The sequence below is a fragment of the Oryx dammah genome, unplaced genomic scaffold (genome assembly GCF_014754425.2).
Source record: "Oryx dammah isolate SB20612 unplaced genomic scaffold, SCBI_Odam_1.1 HiC_scaffold_11, whole genome shotgun sequence".
Lineage (NCBI taxonomy): Eukaryota > Metazoa > Chordata > Mammalia > Artiodactyla > Bovidae > Oryx > Oryx dammah.
This window is the reverse complement of record NW_024070195.1, coordinates 39,680,407-39,706,261: the sequence shown is the minus strand read 5'-3', so window position 1 is coordinate 39,706,261 and position 25,855 is coordinate 39,680,407. Positions and strand designations below refer to the sequence as shown.

At 43.7% G+C, this 25,855-nt stretch overlaps 1 protein-coding gene across 1 annotated transcript; it reads left to right on the top strand.

The window, feature by feature from the left end:
• The first annotated feature begins 17,915 nt into the window (after positions 1–17,915).
• PIM1 (Pim-1 proto-oncogene, serine/threonine kinase) lies at positions 17,916–25,255 on the top strand. The gene is made up of 6 exons (XM_040249789.1): positions 17,916–20,306; positions 20,424–20,530; positions 20,639–20,689; positions 20,788–21,154; positions 22,731–22,907; positions 23,694–25,255. The coding sequence occupies exons 1-6, from the start codon at positions 20,225–20,227 to the stop codon at positions 23,849–23,851; spliced, it is 942 nt and encodes a 313-aa protein (XP_040105723.1). The 5' UTR covers positions 17,916–20,224; the 3' UTR covers positions 23,852–25,255.
• The last annotated feature ends 600 nt before the right edge of the window (positions 25,256–25,855 follow it).

Sequence of the window (25,855 nt, the reverse complement as noted above, 5' to 3'; positions counted from 1 at the left end):
CGAGACCCCATGGACTGCAGCCCACCAGGCTCCTCCATCCATGGGATTTCCCAGGCAAGAGTACTGGAGTGGGGTGCCATTGCCTTCTCCGAAGTTAAAGGAACTCCCCACCAAATGTGGTGGCCAGGCAATGCTTTTACAGAAAGCGGCACTTTCGTTGGATCTGTTCAAAATCCTTTCATGGCTTCCTATCATCCTTCTGATAAAATCGATATTCGACCGAATGGCACACACAGCTCTTTAAATATACATATAACATATACAACTTTATTTTATATATATATAAAATTTTATTTTTTTAATTTTATTTTGGGTTGCACTGAGTCTTCCCTGTTGCATGGGCTTGTCTCTAGTTGCAGAGAATGCGGGCTACTCTCTGGTTGCTGTGCCCAGGCTTCTCATTGCGATGCCTTCTGTTGTTGCAGAGCGCAGCCTCTAGGATGCACGGCCTTCGGTAGTTGCGGCTCTCGGGTTCTAGCGCACAGGCTCATTAGTTGTGGAGCACTGATTGTTACTCTCTGGCGTGTGGGATCTTCCCGGTTCAGGGATCGAACCCGCATCTGCTGCATTGGCAGGCAGGTTCTTTACCTATGAGCCACCACGGAAGCCCTACACAGCTCTTTATAATCACCTGTGTTTACCTGTCCAGTTGGATTTCTTTCCATTCCTTTTTCACCACAGGGGCCATACTCAGCAACAAGGTAAGAGTCTGTTTGTGATCATGTGAATTTCAAATGTAACTGTAATTGACTGTAATCCTCTACGGAGCACCCTTCCCTTTTCTCAAACAGGGGCAGACTACAGATCTCTCTGGAAGGGAGTATTGTGAGGGGCAGCTGGAAAGTGACTGCCTTATGATCTGTTGGACTTCACTTCAGTGAGCAGTCAGTTGTGTACATAATGCTTCACTGTCCTTACTTTTTGTGCTTTTTGTGGCAGGACAGATCGAACTGAAAAGCAACGATTTTTCTTTAACCTCACAGAAGTGCAAACTTTCCCTCAATTTTATGCTTACAAAATTTCTGGACCCTGCTTACTACCATATGATGTATTTTTCCTGTCCATGCAAATACGTGCCTCTGAGTGTTGACATATGCTGTTCCTTCTTGCTGAAATTTGAATTTCCCCATCCTGTCCTTTGATTGGTTGACTCTTTTCTTCCTGTTTATGTTTCAAGACCCTCATCAGTTGCTACCTCCTCTCGAAAGCCTTCCTTGACCCTGAAGTTCAGATTTAGAAGGTGTCATCACTTTCTTTGCATACGTTGTCCTTACTGTAGTCACTGTTGGGCAAGTGTTGAACCGTGTGAGGTGCTCATCAAATGCTTGTGAAGAAAGAAGCCAGTAATGTATAAGCAAAGAGAGATGGGAAAATACAAGTCTCGTTCTGGGGACAAGTTCTATCCTGCCCTGATCCACCCCTCACTAATGTGGACAGAAAGACATGCAGTTAAAACAGAAGACCTCAGAATAGCGGAGCCTTAGTTTCCTCATCTCTAAAACTGGGATAATGTCAGTATTTGCCTCATGGTGGGGTCCCAGGGAAAGTGTCTATAAGGCATTTAGCACTGGTCTTGGCACATAGAAAGTGAAGGCTAGCGATTATTTGCTATATTAGATTAATTCCACACTTTTATCTGGGTGCAGGGAGGGAGTTGTCATTTGGCTTACCAAGGTGATCTTTCCTAGGTACCTGAGTAAATGACTGGGATCAAATCCATTATCCAAATTTAGACCCCAAGTCTCTGAAAGACATAGGTGGCACTTTGGAGCTTTCCTGTGTTACTGATGAGTCTAACAGTTGAGCAGATGAGCAGTACGAAGTGAGATCTCCTGGGACTGAGACTACCCCAGGGACAGGGGAGGGGAAGCAGTGTGGTTTCCATATCAGAAGGGCTTCTTGCAGAGAAGTGGCTTTGTTTTGAGTTCTCCAAGAGTGCAGATTAAGATCAAAAGAAGGCAAATTAAAGTTACAAAAAAACAGATTTTAATTTAACATTTAAAAGCTTCCAAATAAGTATAGTTGTATGGAACCAGCTGGCTCTTGAGGCAGCAAACTCCTTTTTAGTAGCAGTAATCAGGGTCTAGACAATCAAGAATGATGTATCTAGGATCTCAGCTTTAAGATTCTTGATTCTGAAATATGGAAGGCTTTTAAGCTGCTTTATGTTCTTGGGCTCCAAAATCACTGTGGATGGTGATGGCAGCCAGGAAATTAAAAGACACTTGCTCCTTGGAAGAAAAGCTATGACCAATCTCGACAGCATATTAAGAAGCAGAGACATCGCTTTGCTGACAAAGGTCCATATAGTCAAAGCTATGGTTTTTCCAGTAGTCATGTATTAATGTGAGAGCTGGACCATAAAGAAGGCTGAGCACCAAAAAATTGATGCTTTTGAACTGTGGTGTTGGAGAAGACTCTTGAGAGTCCCTTGGACAGCAAGGAGATCAAACCAGTCAATCCTAAAGAAAATCAACCCTGAATACTCATTGGAAGGATGGATGCTGAGACTGAAGGTCCAAAACTCTGGTCACCTGATGTGAAGAGGCGATTCATTTGAAAAGACCCTGAAGTTGGGAAAGATTGAGGGCAGGAGGAAAAGGGGATGACGACAGAGGATAAGAGGGTTGGATGGCATCACCAACTCAATGGACATGAGTTGGAACAAACTCTGGGAGATGGTGAAGGACAGGGAAGCCTGGCGTACTATAGTCCATGGGGTCACAGAGTTGGACACGACTGAGGGACTGAACAACAGTTAAGGTTCTATTGCAACCAAGAACTTGGGAGTTCAAAGACTTGGCTTCAAATCCCAGATTTACTCTGAGATAGCCACCTAACCTATCTTTGCTTCAGTGTCTTTACCTGGAATGGGGATAGCAACCCAATTTTCCTCAATATCAGAGGGTTAAATCTTTCAAAATATATAACTACTTTAGCACAGTTAATATAGTTAACACCTGGTAAAAGGTAGCTCTTTTTATTATCAGGTTCAACATTTTCTCATGGGTGTGCTCATGTAAATTCTTATCAATGTCTAGGAACTTTTTCACCTATGAAGCTTAATGATATGTTACCAGTCCCTTCTCAGTGTTTCCACATCTGAGCTCACTCATTTTGGTTAATCTAGGTACCACTCAGCCATCCCCAGAGATTAGGCAGAGGAGAGTCTACACCTAAGCCCAGGGAATGCATGTCTTCTGGATAGGTTCCAGAGTAAATGCCCTTTTCCTTTAAGTGACATAATTAGTCCAGCCACTGTTTCCAAGCTCGGTTAAGAAGAGGAACGGACCTGTTTCCTCTAGTGTCCCCTGAGTGCTGATAACTGGATGCCAAGGAGTTGGCCAGATCATGTGGGATAGACAGCTGTCTACATGGTGTAATTTGAGGGGTTTGAGGAAATCCCCCTGCTTAAAATATCTTCCTCCAATGGCCAGGACACATGCCTGAAATGTGTTACTTATTCTTCAGAGTAAGGTAATGCTGAAATGCAATTGTTATCCAGGAGGGGACTCACACTCAGCCATTATCATTCACTAGCACCTCAGTATAAATCAATTTATCAGATTCCTTGGTTGCACAGAGCCCCAAAGATAAGCAGGCAAAAGACAAATAGGTTTTAATGAGGGAAACTGATCCCAAAGCCTCAGAAGTAAGAGGCACTGGGCCACTCAGGTGAGAGGGGCTGTGAAGACGGTCAGAATGGTTTAGGGGAAGCGGGAATTTGCATATTACTACAACTGTAGACATTAAAAAAAATAACACTTGTTTCCTCTTTGGGCTTATATTCTTAGGTTGTTTCCCCAAAGAAGAATTCCCAGATTAAAATTAAAGTTTTGATTCCATGACACTACAGAGCCACCAGTTCAGCGTAAATGTTCTTGGGTTGAATTATCTTTATATAATTTGTACAACTGTCCTGGCAGAAGGCCACTTATTCTCTTATTCAACTATAAGTTTCTGAGCTTATAATAAGTGCCAGGTGTCATATTAGGCTCTGGGAATACCAGACAAAAATCAGCAATTCCTACCTTCATACATTCTAATTATTAATCAGTTTGAGACAATTCAACTATTCTTGGATTTTATCTTTCTGTTGTATTCATGACATTTTTATTCTTTTATTCCCATTGACTCAATACATTTCTGCCAAAAAATAATGTCATTTCATCCAGACTTAAGAAATCACCATAGTACTAAGTTTATTGAACTGATTCAAGCATTCCAGTAAAATTTTGCTGTAATTCCATCTTCCAGAAAAGGCCAGCATGAATAATTTGGTTAATTATCATTTTTAAGTCACTAGATACCGAGTGCCTATGATATACTTGCCAATTATTGAGTTATGTCTAGGAGGGAGCTATTATTAGGTCCAAATTACAGACAAGGAAACTGAGTCTTTAGAGGTCAAGATTACACAACTTCCAAGTGACTGAGTCAGGATTTAAACCCACCTCTGTCTGACTCCAAAACTCATGTTCATATTGAGCATGAAAGAGTAATTTCTTAAACAAACACTTTAATGGTTAACATCTAAAGATGGTTATAGAGTCATCTATAAATAATATTGTCTTGTCATAGGCTTGGATGGAAGTTCTGGATTCCAGTGTTTTTTGTAGAAGCTTTTTAACAAATTGTATTCACTGTGCTAGGGCTGTCATCATAAAATATCACAGTCTGGTGGAATGGAAATCAATTTTTCTCACAATTCTGGAGACTAGAAGTCTGAGATCAAGATGCTGACAGGGTTGGTTTCTTCTGAAGTCCCTCTTCTTGTCTTTGTTGTCTTCAAGCAGTCTTCCCTCCTCTGTGCATCCCTTCTATGTCTTCATGAGGACATCTCTCTGTGTCCTCATACTGGATTAGAGGCTGCCCATATGACCTGATTTTATCTTCATTACCTCTTTATTTTATTATTATTATTATTATTTTTTTTGGCCATGTAGCATGCGGGATTTTAGTTCCCCAACCAGGGATTGAACCTATGCCCCCTGTAGTGGAAGCAAAGAATCTTTTTTTTTTTTTTAATTGGAGGCTAATTACTTTATAATATTGTGGTGTGTGGTGGTTTTTGCCGTACACTGACATGAATCAGCCACAGGTGCACATGTGCCCCCCATCCTGAACCTGCCTCCCACCTCCCTCCCCATCCCATTCCTTTGGGTTGTCCCAGTGCACCGGCTTTGAGTGCCCTGTTTCATGCATTGAACTTGGACTGGTCATCTATTTTGCATATGGTAATATACATGTTTCAATGCTATTCTCTCAAATCATCCCACCCTCGCCTTCTCCCACAGAGTCCAAAAGTCTATTCTTCATATCTGTGTCTCTTTTGTTTTCTCTTATACAGGGTTGTCGTTACCATCTTTGTAAATTCCATATATATGAGTTAATATACTGTATTGGTGTTTTTCTTTCTGACTTACTTCACTCTGTATAATAGGCTCCAGTTTCATCTACCTCATTAGAACTGATTCAAATGCATTCTTTTTAATAGCTGAGTGATATTCTATTGTGTATATGTACCACAACTTTCTTATCCATTCATCTGCTGATGGACATCTAGGTTGCTTCCATGTCCTGGTTATTGTAAACAGTGCTGCGTGAACATTGGGGTACATGTGTCTCTTTCAATTATAGTTTTCTCAGTGTGTATGGCTAGCAGTGGGATTGCCTGGTCGTATGGCAGTTCTGTTATCAGTTTTTTAAGGAATCTCCACACTGTTCTCCATAGTGGCTGTACTAGTTTGCATCCCCACCAACAGTGGAAGAGGGTTCCCTTTTCTCCACACCCTCTCCAGCATTTATTGTTTGTAGATTTTTGATGGCAGCCATTCTGACTGGTGTGAGATGGTACCTCATTGTGATTTTTATTTGCATTTCTCTAGTAATGAGTAATGTTGAGCATCTTTTTATATGTTTGTTAGCCATCTGTATGTCTTCTTTGGAGAAATGTCTGTTTAGTTCTTTAGCCCATTTTTTGATTGGGTCTTTTATTTTTCTGGTATTGAGCTGCAAGAGCTGTTTGTATATTTTTAAGATTAATTCTTTGTCAGTTGCTTCGTTTGCTATTATTTTCTCCCACTCTGAAGACTGTTTTTTCACCTTACTTATACTTTCCTTCATTGTGCAAAAGTTTTTAAGTTTAATTAGGTCTCATTTGTTTATTTTTGCTTTTATTTCCATTATTCTGGGAGGTGGGTCATAAAGGATATTGCTGTGATTTATGTCAGAGAGTATTTTGGCTGTGTTTTCTTCTAGGAGTTTTATGATTTCCGGTCTTACATTTAGATTTTAATCCATTTTGAATTTATTTTTGTGTATGGTTTTGAGTTTATTTTTGTGTATGGTGTTAGAACAAAGCTAGTGGAGGTGATGGAATTCCAGTTGAGCTATTTCACATCTTAAAATATGATGCTGTGAAAGTGCTCCATGTAATATGCCAGCAAACTTGGAAAACTCAGCAGTGGCCGGCCACAGGACTGGAAAAGGTCAGTTTTCATTCCAATCCCAAAGGAAGGCAATACCAAAGGATGCTCAAACTACTGCACAATTGCACTCATCTCACACACTAGTAAAGTAATGCTCAAAATTCTCCAAGCCAGGCTTCAATGGTATGTGAACCATGAACTTTCAGATGTTCAAGCTGGACTTAGAAAAGGCAGAGGAACCAGAGATCAAATTGCCAACATCCGTTGGATTATCAAAAAAGCAAGAGAGTTCCAGAAAAAACATCTACTTCTGTTTTATTGATTATGCCAAAGCCTTTGACTGTGTGGACCACAACAAACTCTGAAAAATTCTGAAAGAGATGGGAATACCAGACCACCTGACCTGCCTCTTGAGAAATCTGTAGGCAGGTCAGGAAGCAACAGTTAGAACCAGACATGGAACAACAGACTAGTTCCAAATAGGGAAAGGAGTACATCAAGGCTGTATATTGTCACCTTGCTTATTTAACTTATATGCAGAGTACATCATGAGAAACACTGGGCTGGAAGAAGCATAAACTGGAATCAAGATTTCTGGGAGAAATATCAATAACCTCAGATATGCAGATGACACCACCCTTATGGCAGAAAGTGAAGAACTAAAGAGCCTCTTGATGAAAGTGAAAGAGGAGAATGAAAAAGTTGGCTTAAAACTCAACATTCAAAAAAATAAGATCATGGCATCTGGTCCCATCACTTCATGGCAAAGAGATGGGAAAACAGTAGAAATAGTATCAAACTTTAATTTTTTGGGCTCCAAAATCACTGCAGATGGTGACTGTAGCCATGAAATTAAAAGATGCTTGCTCCTTGGAAAAAAAATTATGACCAACCTAGACAGCATATTAAAAAGCAGAGACTTTACTTTGCCAACAAAGGTCCGTCCAGTCAAAACTCTGGTTTTTCCAGTAGTCATGTATGGATGTGAGAGTTGGACTATAAAGAAAGCTGAGTGCCAAAGAATTGATGCTTTTGAACTGTGATGTTGGAGAAAACTCTTGAGAGTCCCTTGAACTGCAAGGAGATCCAACCAGTCCATCCTAAAGGAAATCAGTCATGAGTGTTCATTGGCAGGACTGATGCTGAAGTTGAAACTCCAATACTTTGGCCACCTGATGCAAAGAACTGACTCATTTGAAAAGACTCTGATGCTGGGGAAGATTGAAGGCAGGAGGAGAAGGGGACGACAGAGGATTAGATGGCTGGATGGCATCACCAGCTCAATGGACATGAGTCTGAGTAAACTCTGCGAATTGGCAATGGACAGGGAAGCCTGGCGTGCCTCAGTCCATGGGGCTGCAAAGAGTTGGACAGGATTGAGCAACTGAACTGAACTCTACTGATGGTGTTAGAAAGTGTTCCAGTTTCATTCTTTTACAGGTGGTTGACCAGTTTTCCCAAAACCACTTGTTAAAGAGATTGTCTTTTCTCCACTTATATTTTTCCCTCCTTTGTTAAAGATAAGGTGTCTGTAGGTGCGTGGATTTATCTCTGGGCTTTTTATTTTCTTCCATTGATCTATATTTCTGTCTTTGTGCCAGTACCATATTGTCTTGATGACTGCAGCTTTGCAGTATAGTCTAAAGTCAGGCAGGTTGATTCCTCTACTTCCATTCTTCTTTCTCAAGACTGCTTTGGCTATTTGAGTTTTTTTGTAGTTCCATACAAATTGTGAAATTATTTGTTCTAGTCCTGTGAAAAATACCGTTGGTAGCTTGATAGAGATTGCATTGAATCTATTGATTGCCTTGGGGTGATATACTCATTTTCACTATATTGATTCTTCTGATCCATGAATATGGTATATTTCTCCATCTATTTGTGTCATCTTTGTTTTCTTTCACCAATGTTTTATAGTTTTTTATATATAGGTCTTTGGTTTCTTTAGGTAGATTTATTCCTAAATATTTTATTCTTTTCATCACAGTGATGAATGGGATTGTTTCCTTAATTTCTCTATTTTCTTATTGTTAGTGTATAGGAATGCAAGGGATTTCTGTGTATTAATTTTATATCCTGCAACTTTACCATATTCATTGATTAGCTCTAGTAATTTTCTGGTGATGTCTTTAGGGTTTTCTATGTGGAGGATCATGTCTGCAAACAGTGAGAGTTTTACTTCTTCTTTTCCAATCTGGATTCCTTTTCTTTCTTTTTCTTCTCTGATTGCTGTGGCTAAAACTTCCAAAACTATGTTGAATAGTAGTGGTGACAGTGGGCACTCTTGTCTTGTTCCTGACTTTAGGGGCAATGCTTTCAAATTTTTGCCATTGAGGATAATTTTTGCTGTAGGTTTATCATATATGGCTTTTTATTATGTTGAGGTATGTGCCTTCTATGCCTGCTTTCTGGAGAGTTTTTATCATAAATGGGTGTTGAATTTTGTCAAAGGCTTTCTCTGCAACCACTGAGATAATCATATTGTTTTTATCCTTCAATTTGGTAATGTGCGACTGAACTGAACTGTATCATATTGATTGATTTGGAAGCAGGGAATCTTAACCACTGGACCACTAGGGGATTTCCCTCGTTACCTCTTTAATGGTCCTATCTCCAAATATACATTCCAAGTTACAGAAGGGGGGCAATTAATTCATCAACATATGAATATGGGGGCTGGAGAGACACTAATCAGCTCAAAACATAAAGTGAATCAAAAGGTACTAATCATTACAGGAGGAAAGTTGGATAATGGCATGTTTTGCCTTATCATGTGCACTTCCCATAGTTGTTTCAGAGATATTTATAAACATCCACTGTGTTCATATGAACATCCACCAGGGCCATCTTCCCTGGTGGCTCATTTAGTAAAGAAACTGCCTGTAATGCAGAAGACCTAGGTTCAATCCCTGGGTCAGGAAGATCTCCTGGATAAGAGAATGGCAACCCACTCCAGTATTCTTGCCTGGGAAATCCCATGGATAGAGGAGCCTGGTGGGCTACAGTCCATGGGGTCACAAAGAGTCGGACGTGATTGAGCAACTAACACTTTCACTTTTACCGCTGCATTCAAGGTTTGGTACTAATCTAGGAAAATATAAACTATGGAAGACATGGTCTCTGCTTTCAAGGAGCTCACAAGCTCTCTGAAGAGCCATTTAGAGAGACCAGAGTTTGTCAAGCTCAAAAGCACATCAGTGGGGCTTCCCTAATGGCTCAGTGGTATAGAACCTGTCTGGCAAGGCAGGAGACATGAATTCAATCCTTGATCCAGGAAGATCCCACATGCTGCTGAGCACCTAAGCCTGTGAGCCACAGCTACTGAGCCTGTGCTCTTGAGCCCCAAAGCCACAAAAGGAGGTACCATAGTGAGAAGCTGGAGCACCACAACTAGAGAGTAGCCCCCATTCACCACAACTAGAGAAAAAGTCCAGGCAGCAATGAAGACCACATAGCCAAAAATAAATAAAAATTATATATACAGTTTTTCTAAAAGTGTATCAGTGCAAGCTGATGGCTTGTTAAACCATAAATCACTGAGCCCCACCCCCGGAGTTTCTGATTGAGTGGATCTGGAGTGGGCTCAAGAATTTGCATTTCTAACAAGTTTCCAGGTGCTGCTCATCTGGAGACCACACGCTTTCAGAACTGCTGGACTAGATGGGTCAAGATCACGTGTGACATATATGACTGAGGTGGCACAGGTGCTCTGAGAGCACGCCGGAGGGCCTTTTTCTGTTTTCATGCTAAAGCAGCTGAGGAGACAACTTGGAAAGTCCCTCTGCACCTGAAAATTCCCCAGAAAAAATTTTAGCATTTAATTGTAAACATATTACGGTAAGAAACAATGCATTGCCTATACCATTCATTTTCTACTTGGCAAATACTACCATTCATTACTAATTACATCTATATAAGAAAATAGAAAGAGCCTGAAGTGGTAATCAAGTCTGGCTTCTACCCTTGCTCTAAAAAGGCTATGGGAACTTTGGCAAGTCACTTCCTGCCTCTGAGATTTGATTTTGGTCATCTGTAAAACTAGAAAGATTAGATGAGAAGATCTTTATGTTTCCTTCAAGCTCATCTTTATGTTTCAAGCTTTATGCTTCAAGCTCAATCTTCATGATTCTATATGTCTTGCCTTATCAGGATAAAAAGATTCTTAAGAAGAAACTAGGACTTGTATTTTGCTTCTACCTATCTCCGTGGCACAGTACCTTGAACATAGTAGCTGTTCAGCAAGTATTTATAGATTAACTGACTGTATCAGTCAATACCCCTGCAAAACACAAGAGGTACTTGTCTCATAGCCATAGATTATAGCTTTCTCTCACCCTAAGGCTAACCCTTAACCCTTATCTGGTAGCTTGACTACCAGAAGCTCTCATTTTCAGCTGTCATTCCTCTTTGTCACCACTCACTCACACCGTTAACTTTCAACATTGTTCCAATCCCCATTCATTTCTCTTGGGCACAATATTGAAGGAAATTATCCACTGGCTCTATTGTCTTTCCAGTCATTACCTTGCTTCCTGATTTTATTTAATCTGGCTTGTGGCCTTCTGTGCTTTGAGTGTGACCTCTAACACACAAAGAACTACCCCATACGTTGTCTATCTCTTAATCAGCATATGTTCTATGTATCAGGGCTTGTGCCTCTCTCACCTGTGGGCCTTGGGCGAGTTATTTACCTATAATAATAATCAAGAGGATTGAAGGAAAAAAAATATGTATATGCCATATGAATATCTATCATATATTAGTGTGTATGTGAGTATATATAGCACACAAAATTAATTAGACTAGTGTTTAGCACATAGTTAGTGCTCAATTAATATTAAGTATTATCCCTAAAAATTAGACTGTACCTAATTCTCTAAGCTTTGGGTGCTTTTCTGGGCTTCCTTGGTGGTCCAGTGGTTAAGAATACACTTGCCAATGCAGGGGACACAGGTTCAATCCCTGGTCCAGGAAGATGCCAGGGAGCAACTAAGCTCATGTGTCACAACTACTGATCCTGTGTGCTGCAACTCCTCAAGTGGATGAGCCCTAGAGCCTGTGCTCTGCAACAAGCAAAGCTGCTGCAATGAAAAGCCCGAGCACGGCAAGTAGAGAGTAGCCTCCACTCGCCACAACTAGAGAAAGCCCAAGCACAGCAATGAAGCCCCAGCACAGCTAAAAATAAAAAAAATTTAAGTACTTTTCTGAGAAAGGCAAAAAATTGTTCTGAAGTCTTAATTTTTGAAAGCGCAAATAGCCACTTGTTTTGTCGCTATAATATGTACAATAAAAATAGCAGGAGCAAAGAGAAAGGCAAGGGAAACTCAGGATCTTAAATGTATTCTCTTTTGGGTTTAATTAAATTCCATAAAAAAAAAAAACTATCTGTTTAGTACCTACCAAAGGGAGCTACGTGATCTTAAAAAATTTACAATATAAACTCTGCACTTGAAGAGCTTATGATCTCATTGGAGAAATATGAATCCTTTCATGGCCAACACTCAGGTAACGCTTGCTGCTCTTAAAGATGATGCTATGAAGACAGTGAGCACTTAGGTAGCAGAAGAGTATGATTGTGGCAAAATACTAGTACACTAATTGCTGTGAGTTTAAAAATTATTGGCTGCAATGATCAGAGAGCTGCCAGAAGCCCAAATGGCTTTGTGTTAGTTTGTAAAGACAGACTGAACTCAGGGTACATATGTAATTTGGGCTAAAGTATGTAATCTGTGTTGTCTTTACAGCCCTGCACAAGGAGACAGGCTCTTTGCCAATACAACTCCCATTCATAAGAATAACTTCAGAGTCATTCTGATGACTGCCAATGATAAGTTTGATTTTCATATAGTGAGTGGGTGTCCCTCTAATAATGTAGCATCACTGAACAAAGAAACAAGCTTAACCTATCCGGAGAAAAGTAACACTATTTCTGTAAAGAAGGCAGCACACTCACTTGCCCTCTAAATTGAGCCCAAGATCGAACAGAGACATTCAAAGAAATGTTGACGTACACTGAAGGCCAAGGCCGTAAAAAATGGTTCCGTGTTTACAGTATAGTTTTCTAGTTCTGGCTGTGGTGAGCTGTCCATATTTGTTTTAGCAGAACCTAACCTAAAAAGAGAACTAGAACAGAGTTGGAAAAGAGGAAGTGTATGCTGAAAATGTAAGTTTCTCCAAATTATCAAGTGGATTTCATCCAATCATGTTAATGCATGTCGTCTTTGTCATTTGAATCTTGAACACCCTATGTGTTAACCACAGTGTAAGCTACTATTCCCAAACCATAAGCTTCAAGAGGTGATTTGAATAGAGAATCTTCCTAGTTTCTTCTTCAATAAAGACTGAAATAAAATCTGTCACCTTTTTCATCTCTTTCACATTTTGCCTCTTGACGTCAGGAGGTCCGACTGATTTTTCTCTCTGGCTTTCTGCTTCTCATTTATTTAAAGAAACTTTTATTCATTCACTTTCCAAGGAGAATACAGAGAACATCACACAAAGCATCTTTTGCCTGCGCCGTGCAGCATGCAGGATCTTAGTTCCCCAACCAGGGGTTGAACACATGCCCCTTGCGTTGAGAGCACACACACACACCCACTGGACCACCAGGGAAGTCCCCTGTCTCTCCTATCTCTTTGCATCTTACTCATCCTTCAAGATTTCACATCAAGTTCTATATCCTCCATGAGCCTTCCTTGACTTCTTCAGCCTCCTCTGAACCCTGCCCTTGTGCATGATATACCCTCACTTAGAACTTAATCATAGCTTACCTTGTTAAATCCCTTAAACTCATCTTGTGTTCTTTGAAAAAGCAGTTTGGCATGATGGGGAGGGGATGGCTCTGCCACTTAGGTCTGGCAAATTACTTCTCTCTGTTTCTGTTCACTTACCTATAAGCCAGTGAAGATAGTAAAACTGCCTATGTGACAGGATTTATATAAGGATTCATGTAAAGTACTTAGAAAAACACCCAGCACATCTTTGTTTTTGCTTTGTTTGTTAAATATTTGCTTTATTAATAGGCTTGGTCATTTATTATAATTACCTTTTTTGTTTGTTTTTTTTTTTTTGGCCATACCACAGGGCACGCGGGAATCCTAGTTTCCTGACTGGGGGTCAAACCCACGCCGGCTGCATTGGAAGCATGGAGTTTTAACCACTGGACCACAAGGGAAGTCCCCCAGCACATCTCTGATGCTCAATTTTGGTTGCTATTACAGTCTCTCTTTTGCCCCTCTCACTTGACCCACTGTCAGCCCTTAGCTTTTATGCTCAATGGAAGAATGATTTCTGCCCTCAGTACATTTATAATCTAGTTATAGAGACTAAGCAAATGCAAAAAAAATAAAGCTGTATATTATTAAATGATAAATGAGATATACAATAAACAAATGTTTCATTACTATCTTTTTAGTGTTTCGATGTTCCATGAAATCTTTCTGAGTGATTTTTTTTTTTTCTTTTACTTAGGTGCACTTTGTGGCTTTTCCAAGTCTTGGATCAATAATTTTATTCTATTTTTTAGAAAATGACAAACAGTCCCCTCATCAGCTTTCATATATGTGAATTTTGTCTCTCTCTCTCTCTCACACACACACACAGCCCCTCTACTTTATCAGTTAAACATGCAGAGTTTTGGAGCATTTGCCTGTTTTTGATCTGAAGCATACATTTTCCTCATCTTCTAATAAGGTATTTCTATAACAGTCTCCAGGCTTCCTGTAGCCTTTGTACATTCCAAGCTGCTCTTTTTAGTTTTTACCTATCCAGTGATACCCAGGAACTATAAAATCTTTGTGTATAGCACATTCAATTAATTTTACTCAAACTCTCAGTACTAAATGTGTAAAAATCAAAAAATGAATCTAGGTTATTTTTATTTCTTAAAAAAAAAACAAATTAATTGGTAATTAATTTACATATACTTTACTGAATAACAAAAACCCTTTCTTTCTCCAACCTTGCCGAGAAAATTGGAAGCTGACTAAGGGAGATTTACAAACTTGAAACAAATGTCACATCTTATCAATGACAAGAACCAGTTCTAACTTGACTTCATAGATTTCCTGACTGTTCTGTTGTTGGGACATTCTGGATTTCCTAGCTGTCCACCACTACCACAAGCACTACAACTTAAAAAGGAAACTTCAGTCTTTTTATTTATTTTAAAATTTATTTTATTGAAGTGTAGTTGATTTACAATGTTGTGTTAACTTCTGTTGTACAGCAGAGTAGTTCAGTTATACATACATATATATACATTATTTTTCATATTCTTTTCCATCATGGTTTACCACAGGATATTGAATATAGTTCCCTGTGTTATACAGTAGGACCTTGTTGTTGATCCATTCTATATGTAATAGTTTGCATATGCTAATCCCAAACTCACAATCTATCCACTCCCCCCACAACCACAAGTCTGTCTGCGAATCTGTTTCTGTTCATAGATAGATTCACTGGTGTCATATTTTAGATTCCACATGTAAGTGATATCATATGGTATTTGTCTTTCTCTTTCTGACTTATTTCACTTGGTATGATAATCTCTAGGTCCATCCGTGTTGCTGCAAATGGTGTCCTTTCACTCTATTTTATGACTGAGTATTACAATATATTCTCTTTTATGGCATATCTTCTTGATTCATCTGTCAATGGACATTTAAGTTATTTCCATGTCTTGGCTATTTTATATAGTGCTGCTATGAACATAGGGATGCATGTATCTTTTTGTATTATAGTTTTGTCCCTATGTATGTCCTGAAGTGGGATTGCTGGATCATATAGCAACTCTATTTTTTGTTTTTTGAGGAACCTCTATACTGTTCTCCATCAGAGAAGGTGATGGCACCCCACTCCAGTACTCTTGCCTGGAAAACCCCATGGACAGAGGAGCCTGGTAGGCTGCAGTCCATGGGTCTCGAAGAGTAGGACACGACTGAGCAACTTCACTATCACTTTTCACTTCCATGCATTGGAGAAGGCAATGGCAACCCACTCCAGTGTTCTTGCCTGGAGAATCCCAGGGACGGGGGAGCCTGGTGGGCTGCCGTCTGTGGGGTCACACAGAGTCGGACATGACTGAAGCGACTTAGCAGCAGCAGCAGCATACTGTTCTCCATAGTGGCTGCACCAACTTACATTTCCACCAACAGTGTAGGAGGGTTCCCTTTTCTCCACACCCTGTCCAGTTTTTACTTTTAGACTTTTTAACGATGGCCATTCTGACTGGTGTGAGGTCACACCTCATGTAGTTTTCTCGGCCGGGCTGGGTCTCCGTTGTTGTGAGTGCTTTCTCTGGTCGCAGTGTGGGGGCTTCTCTGTGCAGTGACTTCTGTCGAAGCACACAGGCTCTAGGCTCCCCGGCTTCAGCGGTTGCAGCTCAAGGGCTCCAAAGCTCGGCTCAGTGGTTGTGGCATATGGGCTTAGTTGCTCCACGGCACTGGGATCTTCCCAAACCAGGGATCAAACCAGTGTCCCTGCACTGGCAGGCAGATCTTAGCCGCTGGGCCACCTGGGAAGTCCTCATTGTAGTTTTGATTTGCATTTCTCTAATAATTAGAGATGATGGGCAATATTGCATGCGCCTGTCGGCCATCAAGGTTTCAGTCTGTTTTTGGGGGGGGAGGTGGGGGAGCAGCGGTGGGCATGCCATGTACAGCTTTCAGGTTCTTAGTTCCCTGACCAGGTATCAAAGCCAGGTTCCTGGCAGTGGAAGCACGGTCCTAACCACTGGACACCCAAGGAATTCCCAGAGGCATCAGTCTTTTTAAATTTAGACTATTTCCTGTCTTACGATTTGTAGGGAGTTTTCACATATATTCCACACATGTGAAATTTAAATTTTTCTAAATAATCTTACAACTGTTGAGATAATTGGAGACATTTTAAGATATAGAAAGAAGTGGATTGCAGCTGACTTTCTCCCAAATTTTCCTCTTTCTTTTTATTTTACCAAACAAGGAGTAAAATAAAAAATGATAATTTTTTTCAAAATTAAACTTTAAATTTAAAAATTCAGTAATCCTTCTTTTTAGGAGAGAAATAGGAGATGCAGACCCAAATTATTTCTATTCAATTAATTGCAAATAATTTATAGAGAAAAACTGATAGAGACCTGGTTATATAAGTGTATCAAGTAGACTCAGCGGTACTTTAAAAGATAGTGAATAGTCCTCCCTTTCAAACCTCTTCTAAACTTTGATTACAGAAATTGCTGAAGTCATTCTTTTGACAATACCTTGATTAAATCCATATCAGGTAGAATATGGAAACCACCTAACGATTAATTTGGCTGTTATTCAAATAAACATAAAACAATTCTTCCCTTTCCTGAGAATTGTTAGCATAATTATGGCCTTCATCTTTCCAAAAGCACTTGTCATTTAATTATTAGTGTGATTTTTCCGATTCTTTGTTAGAATCTTTGAGACATCACAGGTTATGCTTGTTTTTATTATTACAACTACAGGTTGATGAATCAAAACATCAAATTCTCTACTTTTGAAGAGTAACTTTTAACGCAAAATATACTTGAATGTTTAATAATCATCTTTAAAAGCGGTTTTAAGTAAATAAAAGCTCTTTTCCAAGCAAGGTCCATGTTTTATAACTTCCAGCTGTGAAGTACCCATCATATGAAGCAGACATATTAGATGTTAATCACTTTAGCTAAAGCTAATTAAAGATTGAGCCCTACAAAGATCTAGAGAAAGTGAACTTGATTGAATGTATACAACTAGTTTGAATCATATTCTCTCCCAAGATGATTAAAATCTAACTAGCTAGTATGTTATCTTTGAAATTTCCAAGGTGTAAGACCATCCCCAAATTCTTCCTTTTCATCATCGTTATAATCATAATCAGCATCATTGCCATCATAGCTAATATTTATTGGAAGTTTACTTCCTGCCAGTCTACCAGCTTTATAGGTAGAATTTCATTTGCTCCTTACAACAGTCCTATGAGGGAGGTGTCATAAGAGTCTAAAGCAATTTGAGGAAAGATCAAGCTGATGAAAGGTTAAGCAACTTCACGAATGTCACATTAAGTAGTAGGTGCCAGATCTCAGATCTGAAAGCAGGCTAACCCAGTTTAAAGATTGTTCCTAACCTTTATTTTACTTTGCCTAAGCCCACTTAATTCACTTAAATTTGGTATAAAATGACTTTAATCATGACCTTTTTGTTGGGACCCATTTTGTTTTTTCCCTTCATCAATGAATATTGGATAATGTACTCATTCAAGGAATAGGAAGACAAGGTATAAATAACTGAAAAGTTAATAGATTAAAAAAAAAAAACCCAAAAACCAAGAAACAAATACATGATTAAATGACGTAGACAGTTTGCCTAGCAATCTGGAGTGGAACTATTTTAATTGTGTTCTGAAGTCTGGAAAGACTTTAAATGAAAGTGCAGAGGGGGCATTCTCAGAACAATTTGACTACCTCTACAAAGGCAGAAAGTCCAGCTCTACAAAGGCTAGACAAGTGGGAACAAGTGAGAATAGTCCAGTAGGGCTTATGAGAGGAAAGGAAGAGGGGACGGAGGTGGGGGTCACATACATTGGTTGATACTTGATGTCTTACTCAGTACCAAGAACAGTTTTAGAGCCCAACAAGAGGAAAATTTTGGATAGTCAGGAGTTGAATTTGTGTTGTTTTATCTCTTCTTCTCTTAGCTGTTGTATGACCCTGTGTCATTTTATTTATGTTTCATTTTCCTATCTGTAAAAAAGACATAATTCTTGTTCCCTTGGGCTTTTTCCTAGTCATCAAAAATGAATGAGTTAGGCCACAGTACACAAAAGGAAAATATGTAATATTTCATAAGATAATAAAAGTTGTGAAATATCTGAGCATCTTTATATAACAGCATTGTAGAAAACTTTTAATGAAACATTTAAATTCATTAATGAGTGCAGCCATACAGATCCTCAGACCTCATTTTTTAAGTGGCAGAAACTTGAAAAAAAATTAAGAGGATGTAGTTAGCTCTCAATTACTTAGGAGGACCCGACAACTCAATTTACGGATTACAAAGAATTTTAATTTACTCTTTTCACACGTCGTTATCAACTCTACAAGAAGTTTAAAAGGACAAAGGATGAAAGTCGAATTGGTCAGTTTCCGTGTTATTTCCAAGGGGCCATGGAGCGGGGGTGAGGGGGGAATTTCCTTTGAGTCAAGACTGGGGGCAGCCAGTAATTGCTAATATTGCCTGACTGGTAATAACAGGCTGATGAGAAGGTGAATACAACGTGAAAACTCTGATTACATCTAGCGCGCCTTCCCACCCTCGCTTTTAGATGAGGCATTTTCTTCTCTCTCCCGCCCTCACAGAAGGGGCTGAGACAGCATCTGGCATCACAATACTAACATTTGTTTCGTGATTTCCTCTTTACTGGGCACTCTGACACACATCACTTCTTCGGCATCAGGATTCACTGGAACCTTTCTGCATTTTTTAAAACATAAAAATCTGCCAGGGGATCTGGGGGCCGATCTTTTCACCGGCTGTGACAATCGCGATCTGGACCCCTCCCCCGAGCAAGCGGAGCTCTCCGGGTTTTATTCCAGGCCTGTGACACCTCCGTGAAGCCGCCGTTGTGACTCACATCTTGCAGATTCTGCGCCCCCAACATCCAAACCCCAGAGAATCCAGCCCGAGCCCACAGCGCGTGGTCAACCCGCCCAAGCCGACTTGGAGGTCTCGCGTCTGAGTCACACATAAAAGACCACCCTCATCGGCAACCCCCCCCCACCCCCCCCCCCCCCACAGTCGCTCACACCCCGGCGCGCCGGCCGCCGGGCCTCGGGGCCTGACACACCAACGGCTGTCTTCTCTGCGCAACTTGTTATGCTCCAGCTCTTAGCCCTTGACCCAAAAACCCCGAGAAATGGAGAGCCGCAGAGCCGGCCTCGGGCGGCCTTTGAAGGCTTTGTTATTGTTTGGGTTTGAATCGATACGCCCCTCCCCATCCTTCCTCCCTCGCGGCTCAACACCCGGCTCCCGCCTCCCCGCACGCCCCAGCGCCCCTCCCCCTCCATTTTGGCGCCTTTTCCTTCCCGCCACGTCGTGGCGGCGTAGAGACCATTCTGACCGCGAGAGCCGGGGCGGGGCGGGGGCGGGGCGCGCGCCGCGTTATGCAGATGAGCCGGCCTCTGGTTGGCTGGAGGCGCGCCGGCGGGGGCGGGGGCGGGGCGCGGCCACGGAGGGCGAGCGGAGAGGGGGGGTGCGGAGGGGAGTCGCCCTGTCCCGCCGCTCCCCCACCCCCTCTCCTCCCTCCGCCGGCCCGGCCGCCCGGCTTCCCCCGCCTAGGCCTCCCGGAGAGGCCCCGCCCCATCCCCGCCCGCCCGCGCGCCCCCTCCCCGCCGGCGCGCTCCGCCCCTTTTACTCCTGGCGGCAGGGCGAGCCGGGCGTCTGCTGCAGCGGCCGCGGTGGCGGAGGAGGCCGGAGAGGACTTGGCGGCGGCGGCGGTGGCGGGACCGGCAACAGCAGCAGCAGCTACAGCTACACACTCCCTGTGCCGCAGCGCTGCCACACCAGCCCCTCGAGCCGCCCACCCTGCCGCCCCCGGCGCTGCCTGACCCTGCCGGCGTGTCCGTCAGCCGCCAGCGCCCCCAGTCGTCCTCCGACTCGCCCTCGGCCTTCCGCGCCAGCCGCAGCCGCAGCCGCAACGCCACCCGCAGCCTCAGCCCCGGCCTTAGGCACAGCCGCCGGCGCAGCCCTAGCCCCTACTGCAGTAGCTACTCCAGACACAGCCTCTGCGCCGACACCCTGGAGGTGGGGATGCTCTTGTCCAAAATCAACTCGCTTGCCCACCTGCGCGCCGCGCCCTGCAGCGACCTGCACGCCACCAAGCTGGCGCCGGGTAAGTGCCTCTCTCCCACCAACCCTGGATGGAGGTGGGGGGCGGCTGGACCTCGAGGGTGGAAGCTGGGGGGCTCGCGGGCCGTCACTGAGTCTCCTGGGACTCTCCCTTTCCTAGGCAAGGAGAAGGAGCCCCTGGAGTCGCAGTACCAGGTGGGCCCGCTCCTGGGCAGCGGCGGCTTCGGCTCGGTGTACTCAGGCATCCGTGTCGCCGACAACTTGCCGGTGAGTGGGCGTCCGGCTTGCGAGGAGGGCGCGCCAGCCGGGGGCACGCCGGTGTGTTTGCCCCCCGGCGAGGGAATCTCTAACAGACTCTATGGGGGGCCTTTCCAGGTGGCCATCAAGCACGTGGAGAAGGACCGGATTTCCGACTGGGGAGAGCTGGTGAGTATCCTGGAGGGAGCGACCCCCCGGGATGGGTGGAGCGGGGCACCCTGTGACCCGCCCCCGCCCTGACTGCAGCCCCCCTCGGCCCTCTACAGCCTAATGGCACCCGAGTGCCCATGGAAGTGGTTCTGCTGAAGAAGGTGAGCTCGGGCTTCTCCGGCGTCATTAGGCTCCTGGACTGGTTCGAGAGACCCGACAGTTTCGTCCTGATCCTGGAGAGGCCGGAGCCGGTGCAAGACCTCTTCGACTTTATCACGGAAAGAGGGGCCCTGCAGGAGGAGCTGGCCCGCAGCTTCTTCTGGCAGGTGCTGGAGGCGGTGCGGCACTGCCACGACTGCGGGGTGCTTCACCGCGACATCAAGGACGAGAACATCCTTATCGACCTCAATCGCGGCGAGCTCAAGCTCATCGACTTCGGGTCGGGGGCGCTGCTCAAGGACACCGTCTACACGGACTTCGATGGTGAGTCAGGCCTGAGGGGGAGCTCCCCGGGAGGGGAACTGCCCAGGTGACTCGGCCTGGCCTGGAGGCCTCGGCAGGATTCCCTCCCCGGCCCTTTGTAAAGGTCATCGGGCCGCCTGGCTCGATGCTAGCAGGGGTGGGGCGAAGGAGGGCTTCCCAGGGTAGGAAAGCTGGGAATTTCGAGCCAGCGGAACCTGTAATCTCTCTGGCATGATTTTATTTTTTAAGTGAAATTCAGTGGGTTCCAAGCTTTCCCCATGAATAAGAGGTTGTGGGCAACCGGCCGTAGCCCAGATTTCTGAAGTCTGACCCAGTTTCCCCGCCGGTAAAAGGATGGGAGGGAGGGGAGAAGGGGAGGAGAGAGCGGGAGAGATGAAAATTGATTGCCGGTTTTGTCATTTTTGTTTTGATTTATAAGGGAGTTTTCGGTTGAGGTAGTTTTTAGAGCTGCAGTGTGTGTGTGTGTGTGTGTGTTTTCCCCTCCCCTTTGATCTAGGGACGAATAAGGAAGAGAAGAGTAGTTTTACTAAATAATTCATTTTGTTGATTCTTGTTATTATTTTATTCTGGTGGTGATGTGGAATGAGGGAGTCGGGAATGAATGTTGTGAAATAGGATCTCTTGCTGGTTTGAAAATTAGTTGGGTGTCTCCACAGAGAGGATGAAAACCTATCCTAGGGAGGGGCTTGGAGCGGGTTCTTTCAGAAAAGATGGAATGGAGAGCTCGGAGATCAAAGCAGAGGAGGGTGGGTCATCATCTGAGCGGCTTAACCTAACAAACGACAGCCTTTCAAAACTTGTGACTGGGGCTTGTGGTTTGTGTTTATTTGCCCTTGGAGGACGCTGGGTTGGGCTGTATTTTTTTTTGTATTTAACAGTTAATGGCTGGCCGGGTCCTCCCATGTTTTTTCCTTCCAGTCTTTGCTGCCCCCTGGTGAGCGCCAGCGGGATGGCCCCACATTTTTTTTTTTTTTTTACAACTCAAAGTTTGTAAACAGGAATCACGTGGTCTGAAGCCTGCCCAGCAGCGCTACCTCTCCCTTGGATGGAGGAAGGGGTGTGTGGGTGTCTGCCCTTGCATTCAGAGGGTGGAGAGGAAGGCCTCTTAAAGGGCACCCTGACTTAGGATATTGTGCAAGTGTCCTTGCCTGGATCATATCTAAGGTGGCCCTCTAACCTGCTCCTGGGCGAGGACCTTTAATGCAATTTAAGGATAGTCTGTGGGGATACCTCCCTTGATTATGCATGTATTCATCTCCTCCAATTGTGGGTGGTCCTACCACATCCAAGTCTGGTGCTTGGGTTTGTGGCTGGCCCTGTTTGTTTCTTGGAGCTGTTTGTTTATGGTCTGGGCTGATAGAGAAGTCGGTAATGCTTTGGGTTGGAGAGTTGCCATAAGCTGCTCAACCACTCCTGTTAGCCCTGGGGAGGGGGGGAGATTGGAGTTCACTCAGCTGCTGACAGAAGTAGGGTGGTGCCCTTTTTTTTTTTTTAAGTTACTCAGCATACCTCTCAGTTGCTGTGAGTTTTATTTTTGCTAAAAGCATGTTTTCCTTCCTATTCCCTTGACTCACAGGGACCCGAGTGTATAGTCCTCCAGAGTGGATCCGCTACCATCGCTACCATGGCAGGTCGGCAGCCGTCTGGTCTCTGGGGATCCTGCTGTATGACATGGTGTGCGGAGATATTCCCTTTGAGCACGATGAGGAGATCGTGAGGGGCCAAGTTTTCTTCAGGCAGCGGGTCTCCTCAGGTAACTTCTGGGAAGCCCCTTATTGAGGAGAGGCTGGGATCATGAGGCTGATAGTCCCTGACGAGCTTGAAGAGCTTTACTCCCCAGGAGAGGCTGTGACCCTTGGTTTAGCAGGATTCTTGGCCAGTGATTCATGCTTGAGAGCCAGTCTGCAGGAATCAAATGATGTGCATTTGTGGGTGCTTTCGCAGGGAGGTCAGAGGAAGAGCACCTGTGAGAATATTAGGAAGAAAAAGACCATTTAGTATCACTGGAAGATTTTTTTCATTTGTTTTCGAGTACCCCAAAATCCTGATCCCTTAACTCCTGGCTGTTTTGCCTAGGAGTGAGAAGTTGAGGGCTCTTTGAGCCTTCTCCCTTAAGGCAGGCCAGGCCCTCTAAATACTGCGGTTCCAGTTACCTCATTGTGGGTGGTGTTCATATTTGTAAGTCGGTAGGTGAATTGAATCACTTCATCCTGCTTAGTGATGTCTCATCAAAATCCCTTGTCATCATCCTTCCTATTTCTGGTGAGTGGGCGTCGTGGGAAAGGTCTTGAAGTTTGAAAACCACAGGTTTAAGAGGGGAGCTGTTTTTTTTTTTTTTTTTTTTTTTTTTAAGCTGAAAGCAAACTGGAGGCTCTAGATGTTAGTTAATACCTTCTCATTGAAGAAGCAGCCTTCTAGAAAGGGCCTGGTCTCTCGGTTGGATACCTGACCTGTGGGCCCCTGGGAAGCAATGTGGGAAGACCTTTACATTGCAAAAGCAAGTCGAGTCATTCATAACCTCTTGTCTTTCTTTCTCCAGAGTGTCAACATCTCATTAGATGGTGCTTGGCCTTGAGACCATCAGATCGGCCAACCTTCGAAGAAATCCAGAACCATCCGTGGATGCAAGATGTCCTCCTGCCCCAGGAAACTGCTGAGATCCATCTCCACAGCCTGTCGCCAGGGCCCAGCAAATAGCTTCTCCCACAGGTTCTTCCCTCCCTGTCAGATGCTCAAAGGAGGGGAAGTGTCTTCAGCTTCCCAAGTACCAGTGACACTTAATCTCCAAGCAGGACAGTGCTTGATACAGGAACAGCATTTACAACTCATTCCAGACCCCAGGCTCCTGGAGGCTGCCTCCCCAAAGGGAGGAAGAGACTCCACTCCAGGTGTCCTAGGCCTCCACTCCTCCCATAGAAGCTCTCCTTCTTACCAGTGTCCAGCATCGCTGGACTCTGCAAAATCCCAGGGGTGGGCGGCGGTGGGGGGTGGGAGTAGGTCAGGATCCTGCCATGGAACTGTTCCCTTCATCAAAAGTTCTGCTGAAAGCCGTGACGGGTCGGGCGGGCGGGGGGTGGGGCATGGGTTGGGGTGGGTTAGGACTAGCACCATTTTAAGTCCCTGTCACCTCTTCCGACTTTCTGAGTGCCTTCTGTGGGGACTCCGGCTGTGCTGGGAGAAATACTTGAACTTGCCTCTTTTACCTGCTGCTTCTCCAAAAATCTGCCTGGGTTTGGTTCCCTCTCTTTTCTCCCTTCCCCCTTGCCCCCCCCCCCAACCTTCATATGAAAGGTGCCATGGAAGAGGCTACAGGGCCAAACGCTGAGCCACCTGCCCTTTTTCCACCTTTAGTAAAACTCCCAAGTGAACTGGTCTTCCTTTTTGATTTTTACTTAACTGTTTCTAAGCCAAGACCTCACACACACACACACACACATACACACACACACAAATGCACAAACAATGCAAATCAACAGAAAAACTGTAAATGTGTGTACAGTTGGCATGGTAGTGTACAAAAGGATTGTAGTTGATCTAATTCTTTTTTAATTTTGCCTTTTAAGTTATTTTACCTATTTTGTTTTGGGTTTTTTTTTTTTTTTTTCTTGGAAAGATGATGCGCGTTCTAACCTGGAGGTCAATGTTATGTATTTATTTATTTATTTATTTGGTTCCCTTCCTGCTCCAAGCTTCCACGGCTGCCGCCAGTTTTCTTTTCTCTCCTTTCCTCCTCTGACTTGGGGACCTTTTGGGGAGGGCTGCGATGCTTGCTCTGTTGGTTTGTAGGGTGACGGGACTCAGGCGAGACAGCTGCCGCGCTCCCTGACTGCTGCGGGGGGGGCCCCCCTCGCGGGCTTACCCAAGTGGGCGTGGAGTCTGGGGGTGATGGGGGAGGGGTGTTGCTGACTTGTGTATATAGGATAGATATATGAAAAGCAGTTCTGGATGGTGTGCCTTCCGGATCCTCTCTGGGGCTGTGTTCTGAGCAGCATGTAGCCTGCTGGTTTTATCTGAGTGAAATACTGTACAGGGGAATAAAAGAGATCTTATTTTTTTTTTTTTATACTTGGCGTTTTTTGAATAAAATACTTTTTGTCTTAAGTTGTGGCTTAAGTGTTATCCATGCAGAGGCATGCTAATGTGCTCTTGGTAAGTGCCAAAATCTGTCCTGGGAAGGAAAGGGGGAGTGGTCTGCCTGAATCTGGTTGCTTACCGTAGGGCTTCTGGGATACACACTTTTCTGAAATGAATGTATGGCCAAAGAGTGGATGGGCCAATTCTTGTGTGGACAAGATTTGGCTGGAGGGGCCCAAAGAAATCCCAACCTCTGTTAGGGCTGGGCTAAAACAGCACTAGTCAGATTTCATGAAAGCCCACTATGGAAGCTCTGTAGCTATGGAAGTTCCGTAGGCATGGAACTGTAGAGCATTTGCTGGAAAGTTCCACTGGATAAGGCAGACCTAGATGCCAAAATCTTGCTAAGCTACCAGTTGAGGCTTTTTGCGATTGTCTCTCCCACTAGTAAAACATTTTCAGCATGTGCCCTTGATACATGTTGAGTTTACTGGAATACTATATACTTGTGCTATTTCTAAATTCTGATTCAAGTACCCTTCACCTTTGGTGTGGGGTTCAGTCATTGACAACAATCAGTAAGCAAGAGTTTTCCTCCAGTAGTTGCTCAGTCACGTCCAACTCTGC